The 13,813-nt window shown below is 42.7% G+C and overlaps 1 protein-coding gene across 2 annotated transcripts in view; it reads right to left on the reverse strand.

Moving 5' to 3' along the window:
- The window catches only part of CCNY (cyclin Y), a 91,818-nt gene that overhangs the window by 66,293 nt on the left and 11,712 nt on the right, over window positions 1–13,813 (reverse strand). For both annotated transcript variants that reach the window (XM_025212607.1, XM_025212608.1), the window contains 2 exons: window positions 8,850–8,924; window positions 4,509–4,543 (listed from right to left, as the gene is read on the reverse strand). In XM_025212607.1, coding sequence (XP_025068392.1) covers window positions 4,509–4,543; window positions 8,850–8,916 — 102 coding nt within the window. In that variant the 5' untranslated portion in view covers window positions 8,917–8,924. Of the gene's footprint in view, window positions 1–4,508; window positions 4,544–8,849; window positions 8,925–13,813 lie in introns of those variants that run through there.

The following is a 13,813-nucleotide window of genomic DNA, read 5'->3' on the forward strand; positions in this document are numbered from 1 at the left end:
GAACACAGGATAGATCAGTCTGAAGAGGCCCTATATAAATACTACCACCTGTGCCACTGTGAGATACAAAAAGTTGCGCTAGATTTCCAGTCTGATCCAGCATGGCATCTCTTATGTGCTTATGTAATTGTGCAAGTTATTGCTGTGCTGACCTGCTGTAAATACACGATGCCACTGACTTGTAAATAGTGTTGTGTCATATAGGGCCCCAACAGACATTATATTTATAGCAAGATGGCACCTGTTAATAACACCCATAATTATGCAACATGATACAAATTAAGTCAATAGTGCCATAAAACGGCTAACTGGGCACAAAGATGTTCCATATAGAGGGCAGGTCTACATGGTGCCCTACAGCAATGTAGTGACATGCTATGGCAACATAGCAATCACATGTGTCTACATGTGATTGCCAGTAGGGCTGTGCAAAGCTCCAGTCGCTGATTCGCTTCAGCCCGATTCAGTGGCTGAATCTCTGAATCTGAATCAAATCAGAGACCCTTTAATTTCTCCAAATCCATTCAGAACCCTCTGAATTGATTTGAAGAGACACAGCTTTATGTTTTTTCTACATACCTCGAGGTACCAGGCAGCTCGTGAATGCTGGGGTAGATGGAGCATCCCATGGGAGCGCAGGTGGGTCCCCAGCGTGCTCAGCGGCAGACCCAGAAGTCTGGTCCATTTCCAGGTCAGCCAGGGAGTGTGCTGCCCCCCCCACCCCCACCCCGTGCCCCCTTCAGCTCACTGACTGGTGCCTCCTGGGTCTGGGGGGAGGGGAACCCAGGGCCCCCTGTGGCCAATCGCTGAGCCAGGGGGGGGGGGGGAGGGGGGGGGGGCGCCCCACGGCCCACCCGGGGGGGGGGTGCAGGGGAGTCCCCCATACGCTCCCCAGCAGACCCAGAAGTGGGTCAGAAGAACTTCCGGTCCACCATGGAGCACATGGAGGACCCCTCCTCCCACCCTCTGGCTCAGCAACTGGTGCCTCCTGGGTCTAGGGGGCACCCAGGGGCCCCCCACAGCTGATCACCAAGCCAGGGAGGCGCAGGGGGGTCCCCCACATGCTCGGTGGCAGACCTAGAAGTGGACCAGAAGTACTTCCAGTCCACTCCCGGGTCTGCTGCTGAGCATGCAGGGGGCCCCCCATGCTGCTGTGGGATGCTCTATCCGTCCCACCATCTCAGTGTTCATGAGCCACATCTGGTAACTTGAAGTATGTAGGAAAAACACTTAAAGCTGTGTTTATGGCCAAGTCACTGATTCTCCAAGTCAGAATCGAATCTTCAGGTTCAGATTAGGCCGAATCGAATCAGGACAGTGACCCGAATCAACAAACCGAATCCCTGTCCCCTGAGTCGGGCCGAATACCAATCAAATATGGCTTCCTTCCCATACCCCTAATCGCCAGCTATGTCGCCATAGCTGTGTGCTCCCCAGGTATAGCACGCCGTTATGGTGACATAGTGACAAAATCTATCCATGCGCTATGTACACGGTGCAGTAACCACCCATACTGCACCTTGCTTTGGTACTTCCCAAAAGGAAGTACTAAAGCACGGCACCATAGCAATGGCACCATACAGCAACGTGTACACACACCCAAAGTATATAACGTTTTGTGGCTGGTTTGTATGGCATGATAAACCATGTGTGGCACATGTCCCAGACCAGGGCTGCCCCATCCACATGCCAACAATCAGCTGATTATCCGCATCCAGACAGGGCAGTCCAGGGTCCAGAACTTGGTGGGGAGCCCCAAGACTCTACACAATCTGGCAGGTTTCGAGCCTTGCCCTTCAGACTCCCGAGGGAATTACAGAGCAATGCAACAAACCTTTTGGGTTACAGGGAGTCCTGCCCTATGGACTGGGCAGGAGGCAGTCCTGAGTCTTATTACAGGGCCTAAGACTGCTTCTTCCCCAGTCCCAAAGATTAGCCATAGGGCAGCTATGTTCTAGATCCTGGGGCTGTCCTCTGTCTGATCACAATAATCACCGTATCAGGATTGGTACAGGGGAGCCAATAGCTGCACAACTCGGGGCTAGGGAATTTTACCCCCCAAGTCACATGATTTGCCATGCATGTCTGGCATGAGGGGTCATGCAAATTGTGGGGTTGGGGCATAAAATTCCTCAGACCCTAACTGCATGACTACCTAAATGTCCAGTACTTTAGAAACAGCTAGAAATAGTGATATCTTACACAAGCAACTTATATGTTTGGTATTAAGAGGTTATATCAAACTTGAATTTTTTAAACTAATTTAATTATATCTAACCTGAAAAAGATCACATTGTAATAACTATTTCCAATGTTAATACACTCAATAAGAATGGAAATAAGACCATTTGCATTAGTTAATATGATTTTCTCTTTCAACCTTGCTGCATAGTTCCATATTGAGGGGATGGTTCAACATTCACAATAATCATAATTCTATCATAAAACAATACTAGAACATGCAATCAGATCAGTTAAGTCCTTTGAAACTGAAGCCCCAGAGCACCCACAGAGTCAATGCCTAAGCAATCACTGAAAAAAATTAGCAAGGGCTCAGGCATTTAAAAAAAAAAAAAAAAGCTTTACCAGAAGCAGCAGCACATTACTTTAACCTGGTTGTGCAGCATCTTTAAAGATAGGGTGCTTTAGTGGTGCTTTTAGCTAAAGACGATTCGAATCAGCTATTAGGTAAAAAAGTGCCAAAAGGCCCCACTAAAGCACCCGATCTATACAGATGCTGCAGAGCCAGGTTGAAGTAACACACTGCCTCTTCTGGGCATATGTGGGGCTCAGAACAGGAGTTTAAAGCAAAGCTCCAGAATTTTTTTTTGTTTTTTTACATCTGCAAGCACCCACCAGTAAAAACCCAAGTTGGCACCTATGCTTTGGAAAATGCGATATTAAAATGTATTTTTCTTTTTCTTTGACATGTAAAATAGTTAACAAGAAACGAAGAAAAAGCATTAAAATAAACGTACATGCTCATTAGATCCAGACAAATTTGCGGGGTTGGGGAAGGAACCAAAGCTTCAACAAGGCTCTGTTTTAGCTATAAAGTCACAACAGTCAGTGAGATTTTGTGCCACTTCCCTATGAGACAAAGTGACTCATAGACCATGAGAAGAGAGGATTGCTTTGGCTTTAAGCCAATTGTATACATTCCTTTCAGGGCTGCTCCATAAGCCAAAGTGGTTCCCATCATGACTACAAGAACCTGGATGATCAGGCAGCAGCACTGCCAAGAACCTGGACAGCACTACATACAACCCAGGCCTCGAAATGCCCCTTTTGGCCTCAGCCTTGCCCCTCAAATGCCTTACGTCACAGCTTGCAACAGAGGACTACGAAGAGAGTCTGCAATGGTCCTCCTCACTCCCTTTGCAAAGGGAATTCTCCCATAGCCCATTTATGCTACTCTGGGCAGAAACAGGCCATTGCAGTGGTTACCCCAAGGCATATGATGGATTGTCACAACATCATCAGGGACAAGTGTACTGAATCTGGACGCTGCGGCCCTCAGCAGCAAAAGTTTCGTGTTAATGCAGTCAGCACCAGCTATTCAACACAGGTTGGCAAATATTCAACAATCTAATACTTTAACTTTGCAAATCATTTTATAAAGACTACAATGTCAATGCAAACTGTTCTGTCATGCACCTAAACAATAGGACATGGCATATTTTAGAAAAAGAAACATTTGTTGGCCATTATTAACAACTCTCATCATTCTATCCCAAGCTGTGTGATATTGCGTCTCCTCAAAGCCTCAGTTCTTAAAACTATACGAGTACCTCAGCTTGCTTTCTCTTCCTTTCATTAATTTCTAGCCTTCTAGCCAGAGAAAAGATGAAAAATGTGGCCCAAGTTCACTTCAAACCAGAAGGTAAATACAAAAAAAGGTTTTAAAACCTTATGATGTTGGGACCCAATTCATGATTTTTGAGCACCTGGGGTTGGCAAAAACAAGCAACTAAGAGGAGAAAAATCCCATATCTAGTAAAGGTCTCTGGAGTTTTGCTCTTGACCTCAACTATGAGGATACAGTTATTTCAAAGTAAATGAACTAAAGAATTGTGAAAGATACATACACACATCTAATGCCTTCTACTTTTACCTAACTTTATATATGTATACTATGCATCAGTCAGGATCTTTCAGGCTTTTGCATAAATAACTGTTTCTCTGTATACTCTCCACATTAAGCAAATTGCACATGGAAAACACATTCTTATGTTCTGAATTTAACAGTAATATCAGTTTCTGAAATAATTTTGGAAATCATGCTAAAATGGTATGGCTCTTCAACCCTGCTACTTATACACCGTGTACAGGTTTCCATCAAGCTAATGGACTCCTATCAAGAAACAGAGACCCATGCTTTTAGATCCTAATGCAGACAATCAACCCTCAAGTGTCATAACTGATAAGGGACTTATTTGCAATGATTCTTAACACCGTGTAATATAGACAACAACAAAAATACACCACAGGGAGATAGTTTCACTTACGTGGTTTATATAGAGACTCTTGCGTTTTTCTCTCACTGCAAAAACATAAAATGTAACAGAAATATTATATGCCTGAATTTTTTATTTTTTCTCCATTATAATCAAAAGTAGAGGAGGATATCCATGTGCATCATCATTAACGCACTAAGTACATGAACAGAAAGAAACATATATACCTGTACACTTAAAGGTATTCTCCATTATGGTGTCCAATTAAAGCTATTTATTCATTTGGCTATTTCAGTAAGGACTTGTCACCATGGGGAAGTTACCGGTTGGTAAATTACTCCACTAAAGCTACCTTGCCCTGAGTTAATTATAAAACTGTTCATATAGTGAGTTAGAGCAGACTAGCATACTGATCATTAACTTCCTTGTGTAGGCAAGCCTTAAGACTACAGGCATTGGCTCTCCCCCTCCTAAAATGAGTGAACCTAATCCTGCAGCTGTTACTTATGCTGAGCAGTTACACACCTGACTACTGTACGAGTACTACCCAATATCACAATACTACCCACTGTTTTGGTAAGGGTTGCAGTCAGACCTACAGTAGTTGAAGTACTTGAAGGGTTTTCCCCCTCTATCTTTAACTGTTAGATAAGCACTTGTTACAGCTAATTAAATATACGCAATTTTAATTGTTATTAATAGTCTCCCTTAGCCAGTCTGCAGCACTCTGTTCCACAATGACAATACCACTGCATTTGGTTGCCTCCAGACCAACAACTGTATATGCGGACCAAACTGAAAGAAAGTAGCAGCGACTCCAAGCCTTGGTTGAGTAACTACACTTTGGTGTACTTCACCCATTCATTTCTGTTTCTTATACTGTGCCCATCAAAGTGACCCAGAAGCTTTCCGAAAGTGCATTAAGTGACAGGACTAGCATCTGTCACATATTTCTTGTGAGAGAGAAATTTTAAAGTTTTTATTATTTCTTTTCATTTCATAGGTAGCTGACAGTACAGGCATGATCACAATCATACTATAGGCACGGACATGCAATGAGTCAGGGACATTATACAAACATACCCTTTGCCTTCACTACAGCCTTCCAGTTTTTAAATAGGCTATTCATCACCCTCTACCCTCTCTTTCCTTGTTTGTCTGTTGATTTGCTGCTGATGGTTTTTTTTCCTTCACCCTTCAAATGGCTCCATGTTCCTACCAGCATACAATTACCTGGGTAGCAGGGTTAGGACAGACCTGATGGCTAATTCATTCCATGCCTTTTACCCTCTTTCCACTCTGTGTGTATAAACAGCCCCTTCACTCTACAAACATCAATCATCACAGTGTAGATTCCTCATTCCTCGCAAGACGAAGGTTGATCTTTTCCTCCCTCAATCTTTTTCCAAAAGGTAAGAAAATTTCAAGGGTCGTAAGCCCCAGTGGAGCTGGCTGGCAGATGCCAATGATGGCTCTCTTTCTGGTTAGCCCAGCCTTAGTGCAAGGAAATTTATGCCGATGGACGGTCAGGTCTAGCAAATGTTTGTTATCTTGCACCTTTTCACCTCTGCTCCCTATTCCTCCCACAACAACTCCCCCTCGCTGCAGGGATAGAGATATTTGGTATAAAAGAGATACCAAAGACACTTCTTCCAGTTTTCCAACCCTGCACAAAGGCAATTCTTCACTACTGGCTCTAGTCAGGAACAGAACACTTTATCCTCTTACACAGCAGAAGTGCCCTTGGCCCCAGTATAATTTGGTTTCATTATAATCAACTATCACTTGGTCTCTTGGCTACAAATACTGTGTTTAGCTTCCAAGAATGATGTTTGGAGATGAACTGAAGTTGAACAGACCAAGTGCCACAGTTTAGAAGATCAGATACTAAGTCCCTCTTACATTTTCTTTTCCTTTTCTTTTTTACTTCTTTATAACTTGTTTCCTGGGAAGATATGAACGGATGGGATAGCTACCAGAACTTCTTAATTTTCTTGATTTTAAAGCCAAATGACCTGGTTCCCATTTTTGCAAGCACTTCTGAATTGTTAAAGTTGCATTTTTATTACCACAGGAGGAATACATTTTCCAGTAGTAACTGGAGGAGGAAATATGATTTTTTCTTTATTATTCTGCTCTCTTAGTATTCCTTTGTGCAATGTGTACAGGCAGTTCTAATGGTAGACTTCACAGGATAAAAGGCTTAATAATTACACATCAATCAAAACCTCTCATGTTTTGAGAACACCTAAATAATTTAGATTCCCCTTCCTAGAGAAGCAAGGGAATTACTAGTTGTGATCTGGAGAGCTGCTTTATTTCTGCCCATCCCATAAATAGGACTTTCCAAATGCTCTTCTGAAATCAATTACTATCCCAACCCTGCAAAATTTAGCTTGTAAGGACCCAATATAAAATGAAGAAGGAAGGCAGCTGTATCCCAACTAATGGAAAGGGCTATTCCTACCACAATGAAATAGAAATCAATCAAGTCTCATCCCCATTACAGAGGGAAAATTATTTCACTGAGATTCTTGGCTTTGAAAACCCTTATTTAACCACAGCCTACACATTAAGCAGTACACAGAACCTTCCATTACAGACAAAAGCACTGCCCTATTTCCAGGCGAGCACAAAGCAAATCAGCATTATGCCTTATTATGAAAGTAGTAAAATAACCTTAAAATATATGAAAAGGAGTATTTTCAATACCATGATTTAACATCATGAGCAGTTCCTTTAAAAAAGGAAGACTTTTAAAAAAAGTTACTTTATATAAGCAGGGATACGATGAACTTTTATTGAGCCTTAAGAAAGTCAGTGAAGACTACCACATCATATCAGGGCATAAGTAGCCAAAATAATCTTATCTCCATTTACATAACACCAAATAGTGTCATTCATTCTATGGGACATTCCTGAATATTTTGTGTTCTATGCAACTCACCCACTTACACAATGGGTCTGATATACGAACAGGCGTACTGCTTACTACTGTGGGGTTCTCCAATACAGGTACTCCTCACTTAACGACCTACCTGTTTAACGACCGTTAAATGCATCTTTGCTGAAGGGCTGTGCTAAAAAAAGCAACTGGGAAAAATAGACTAAAAAAAAAGTGGCACCTCTAGAGTATCTGAAAATATTAAGATGCCCCCAGCTACGTAAGACTCGAGTAAAGTATAATTTGCTTGGAAAGTCTGAACAGCAAACAACGCAGCTTGCATCTATTATTCATATCTTTGTCTGTCAGAACACTAATATGATACAAGCCCGATGCTGACGACTGGAAGTCGCTTCCATGCTGCTAGTTACATCAAGAGGCTCTCTAAACAAACAGGCTCTAGTTACCTCTATCACCGAATAAAAACATTCCATACAGTAAAGGACAATGTGAAATCTTGCTAACCCATGAAATTAACTCGTATGAACCTGGGTTCAGTTCAGAAAGGCTGGATCTTTCCTTCATAACACATGTTCCAGCACTTGTGACAGTTACAAAACATCCAACAGATAATAATTCAAAGACCTTAAAGAGTATACAGGCCTGACCCTGTAAAACCTTTCACCAGGTGAGAACCGTAGGTTATTGGAGAGTTTCTTTAACTTTTTTTAATATTTGTAATAAATAAGTAATGTTTTATAATTTGGGGTAGATTTTGTTCAAGATATCCCCTTCCGTTTTCTAGAGCCTTGCTGCATCAACAGATACAGTATGATACTGCCTGGTACCAAAGAAATGCAACTCTACTGCTTCCTGCTCAAAAGACCAGTATCAGGGCCATGCATGACCTCATGAACCAGAGTGAGTAAAGCTGTGACCACAAAATACTACACCTGAGCCAGTTAGGTTTGCTTCCAAGCAGGGCTAATTAGCCCGCCAGCAGCACTGCACTAAAGTAACTATACTACCTGAAACTGGGAGCTGTGTGGATGACTACTTCCACTTCTGGAGGTCCATGGAGTACCTGGCACTGTGCCCAGGGATTTGCTCCCCAAATACTGGCAGTTTGAGTAACAAGAAATAAACCAGTAGGCCAGAGCTTTACAATGAATTTATCACCATAATCTCCATTTACTCAAATTAGGGACTGACCTATTAAATCCAATGAAACCAAGCTGCTATTAGAGTACCTCACTCTTGTAGAGCACAGCAAAGAAAAAACAAAAAACTTTATATCCAAGTCTTTGGCTTGCACTACAGGTGGCTGTGTGCATTAGCGTAATTATTGTAGATGATTAGATTTGTCTGTTATAGATTATATCCCCCCCCCCCCCAAAAAAAGAAAGAAATGTAAAATAAACCATTCAAAAGAGACTACCACATGCATTCCAGCAAAGCATCTAGAAACAGTTTTAAGAGTGAATCTTGTAATAAATACAGCAACTTACCATCTGTTTGAGATTTACTGAGGAATATTGTGCTGGCCCGTGGGTGATCTGATGGGTTGAACTCCATGTTCAAATCTGGAAGGGAAAAACAAAGTATGTTACATAGCTTACAAACCAACCAGTGGCATACGCAATTTTTATTATTCCTTTTAATGAAGCTGAAAGACTGATCTATTTTATAGCAATTGCTTAAAAATATGATGTTTAGGCCCCACTGGGATAAGGATCTTTTTCCTCAGGCCTTTGCTGCAATAGTTGCTATTGAATTAAAATAGGCCAAGCAGCTTCTAGAAGCCTGAAAATGCAAAGGCAAAAGTTAAACATTTTTTTTTTTTTAAATGAGTTTCTCTTCTCCCCTGACCCTAGGCCAGTGGTGCACAGCCTTCCAGCCTCACAAGCCAAATGAGTGGTGCAGGGACAGTCCGTGGTCTGGATCCAGAGAAGGGTCAGCCCCATGCACCAAATCCAGACGTGAAGTGATACAGCTGTGCAGAAACCCCATGCACCATCTGGTCCACAGAGCTGTATATCCCCTACTGGGTTAACTGCTTTGTTTTTCTCCATCTACCCAGCAATGTCCCTTCCTTTTTTGTCCCCCTTCCCTGCCCTTTGTATTCCAATCAGTGCATTCAATTTAGCAGCTCTGCCTCCTGCAGTCCCTTCACAGCATGTGATGAAGTAAACAGCTGCTTATGAAAACTTATGCATCTGATTTGGTAAGTCCATAAAGGTGCAAATCTACCCACTTCCTACAATTCCTGGGAAGTACAGCTGGATGTACTACCTCAGTATTGACACGGGGTGGGCATACCAGCCTTCCCCCTTACATAAACCCCTGCGCACCCACCCCACCATACAGGATTTTCAGCCACAGGTAGCAAGGGGTGCACTATTCCCAAGAAATTCTCCCAGCACATTTCACAAAAGATTAATCTTTAAACGGGAAAATAAATCATCACATAACTGCTCCTAGACCCCATAGTTTGTTGTGGGGCTGACAAAGGTATTTTATTTCTATAAAAACTTTGCTCACATTTTAATGTGGCTTTGTGTAGGCCCCATCTATGCATTAACCAGCTCATCACATCTTAAGTGGTCATCCAGCCACATATTAAATCAATCAATGACCTGATAAAATAGAGGAATAAGCTACAAAGTTACTCCACAAATTCTGCAGCTACTTCCTATCATGCCATTAACTGAATGGTGCGGCCAGGGGCCCCTGTGGCTGGGAGCTCCATCAGCTGATGTCCCATGTGCACCCCCACCCCAAGCCTGGTAAACTGCAGCTGCTGCAATCTCCAAGCCACAAGGAGCTTCATGCACCTTTACCTGCACATAGAGGGATCCTTAGAACTGCAATGAAGGAAAAAACATCACCCAATAAGATTAAATGGCATGGGTGATAATGATGACTGCCTCACTTCAGGATCATTTCCCACTACTCTGAAATCAAGCTGCAACTCCACTAAGGTGGAAGAGCAATCAATGTGTTGATTGTAAAAATACATCATCTTTCATACTATACTCTTAAGTAAAATCTCAAGGTAAAATCCTACTGTTGAGGTTCTCTGTAACAGCCCCCTAAAGAACTGCAAGGTAAATTCAGTCAGTAAAAGCAGCTTCTGTAACACAAAGCTGAACATTTACACACAGCATTCAAACAGCCAGGTGTTTCCTTTCATTCGTGCCTATGACTATAAGATCAGCCACTCATCTTTTCAGGAAATAAAGATATTTTGGCACAGGCTTAGGTACTATTTTCATGGAATAAAAGAAATAAACGCCTATTTACCACACCTCTAAGTTGATTTTCACCTGAACAAAGTAACTAGATTAATAATGGTCACAGGGTAGAATGAATAAACTTGAAAAAGGGCCAGGGCTTTGAAGTTGTAGAAAATGTGTTATTTGACACCAACTGCAATGTTGTCCTGACAGTGAATTTAAAGGGGAAGAGGTAAAAGGGAAAGTGCTTAAGGCTAATTGTTTATCCAGTACTGAAGCATTACCAGTGGAAGGAGCTTTAAAACATGTGGATAAAGTTTCAGGTCAACCTTAGATGAGTAAAACCTTAACTTATTGAACAACTGAAAACAGATGCATACTTTCATATTAGCAGGATCAATTAATTTCTTTAAAAAATTTGTAATTACATATGTACCCAAATCCAAGATGACTTCGAATTTAAAATGACTTCCCCTCCAATACCAATAATAGGATTCTATAACATGAAAAATTAATATGTAATAAACATGTTATAGTTTTCTATGAACAGAATCGAGTGTAACCCTAAATTCATCCCCTGCACCACTGTGGTAGGAAAGGATCACCTTTAATGTATGGGTTTGCAGGATTGAGACCCAAGGTGTTGCCCTTTTTTCAGTGCAAGTTCACTTTCATTATCCAGAGTACAGTCAGTGCAAGTCGGTTCACGTGATTCACCCACCACAGGGTATTTGAACAATACCAGAATTATAAAAATACATCATTAGGCCAAAGATTGCACTTTCTACATGGTTAGGTAGTATGCCAGAATGTGTCAGGAGTGTTGACTGATATGCCATCGCGAAAGGAATATTTTGTTCTCATAATGAGAAGAGGTGAATCTCACTTGTCAATGGGAAGTTGTAATACATGTAGAAACTATAAAATCTGAAAGACATCTACAGGAAGACCATTAGAACTTTGCCTTTGGCACTGACAGAAATATAGTCCCCAAGAGTCATCGCTGTTAAGGTCACTTACAGTCGTGATGAGAGAAACAGCCTGTGAAATAATGTCATTTCAGACCATTTAGAACTTGTACTCAGACACTAAAGCTAAAACAAGATAATCAAAACGAGCCTGAACATGACATTATTGAGATCAACTAAAATAATGAAAATTGTTCTGGTGTCCACATTTTAAAAAGAGGTAAAAAAACTGGAGTGCAGAAAGTATCATGGAAGGAATTAGAGGGTTGAAGAAAATAGCCAATAGCAGACTTGTGCCTGCAGTCTGTTCAGCTTATCACAAAGATGACTGAGTGGTTCTGATGCTGCATCAGTTGCCTCCACAAGAAGAAAGTACCAAGTACTAAAAGCCTCTATCATAGCAGATAAAGGCATAACAGGAATCAATGGCTAGAAACTGAAGCCAGACAAATTTAAATTGAAATGAGGCTAATGAGGATGATTAGTCACCAGAACAAACTCTCAAAGTAGTGATAGTCTCTCCAAAGCTGTGCATCATCAACACAGGAATCCAGATCTTACTGAACCCATTAGGGGTGCAGGGCTGTCCTATTCCATCCTGAAAAATCCATCAACAATCCATCAACACATCTGGCCAACCTCATTTCCTTCTATGATCAGGTGACTCGTCACCTGGACGAGAGAAAAGCAGTTGACATTATATACCTAGATTTCCAAAAAGCCTTAGACCTGGTATCCCACAAGGTACTGATCAGAAAACTGGAAGATATCGGGCTCAACTGCAGGACCGTCAAGTGGGTGCAAGACTGGTTGTGGGGTAGGACACAGAGAGTCCAAATGAATGGATCGGTGTCATGCTGGCGAGATGTGGGCAGCGGCATACCCCAGGGGTCGGTACTTGGCCAAGTGCTGTTCAAAATCTTCATCAACAACCTGGATGAGGGGGTGAAAAGTCCACTGGCCAACACCAAGATATGGGGTTGTGTGGACACACTCGCAGAAAGGCTGCAGATACAAGCAGACCTAGACAGGCTGGCATGTTGGGCAGAAGAGAACCAGATGAGGTTCAACGTAGAAAGATGCAAAGTGCTGCATCTGGGAAGAAAGAACCCCCAGAACACCTACAGGCTGGGCATCGCTAACCTGACCAGCACTACAAATGAAAGGGATCTGGGGGTAACAACAGACTCCAGCATGAATATGAGCTGGCAAGGCAACATAGTAGCTGCTAGGTCCAACAAAACTCTGGCATGCATCAGTCGATACATCTCCAGTTACAGAGAAGTGATTCTCCCACTTTACTCAACATTGGTGAGGCCGCAGCTGGAGTATTGCATCCAGTTCTGGGCGTTGCACTTCAACAAGGACACACTAAAGCTCGAGAGGGTCCAGAGAAGGGCCACCCACATGATCAAGGACTTGCATGGCAAGCCATACAAGGAGAAGCTGAGGGATCTCAGACTCTTCAGTCTAAAGAAAAGAAGGCTGAGAGGGGACCTGATTGCGGCTTACCACTATATCAAAGCATACATCAGGGACTCAGTGAACAACTATTCACCAGGGCGCCCTGGGGGAAAACTAGAAACAATGCCCACAAACTCCTGGAAGATAGTTTCATGCTGAACATTAGGAAAAGCTTCTCTACAACTATGGAACAAGCTCCCTGTAGAGGTGGTGCAATCATCTACCCTAGAGGTCTTCAAGAGAAGACTGGACGGTCCCCTGGCTGGGGTCATCTGACCCCAGATGTCTTTCCTGCTCATGCAGGGGGCTGGACCCAATGATCCTTTGGGGTCTCTTCCAGCCCTATGATTCTATTTTGTAACACATTGGGCCTCTTCGCCTTAAAAACTAAGGGTCTTTTTACACAGTAATTTTAGGTGGTTTCTGGAGCTCTTAACCCTTGGATTGGCTTCACATTAACACCTTTAAAGTAGCTTCCAACATGTGTTGTTTGGCTTAAATCATGCCCCTCTAGGGCAGGATTCTCTTGAATCTGCCTAATTTAGCTCCTGTTGCATTAAGGTGGGACCACTCTCTACAGCTATTCCACCCAAGTTGAGGTCCACCACCATCCCAGGATACAATGGCCCCTCCTGAGTCAGGGAAGGTCAGGATGCCACAGTGGTGACACGAGGCACAGCACCTCATCCCTGGGCATGTAGGACAGAGCAAGTGCCACAGCCCTGGAGGACCACCAGTGGTTGTGGTGCCTCCCACCACAGTTCAGACTGGCTCTGCTCCTGCCAGGCAGAGCAAGCCAGTCCG

This window comes from Alligator sinensis, unplaced genomic scaffold (assembly GCF_000455745.1).
Source record: "Alligator sinensis unplaced genomic scaffold, ASM45574v1 scaffold1077_1, whole genome shotgun sequence".
Taxonomy (NCBI): domain Eukaryota; kingdom Metazoa; phylum Chordata; order Crocodylia; family Alligatoridae; genus Alligator; species Alligator sinensis.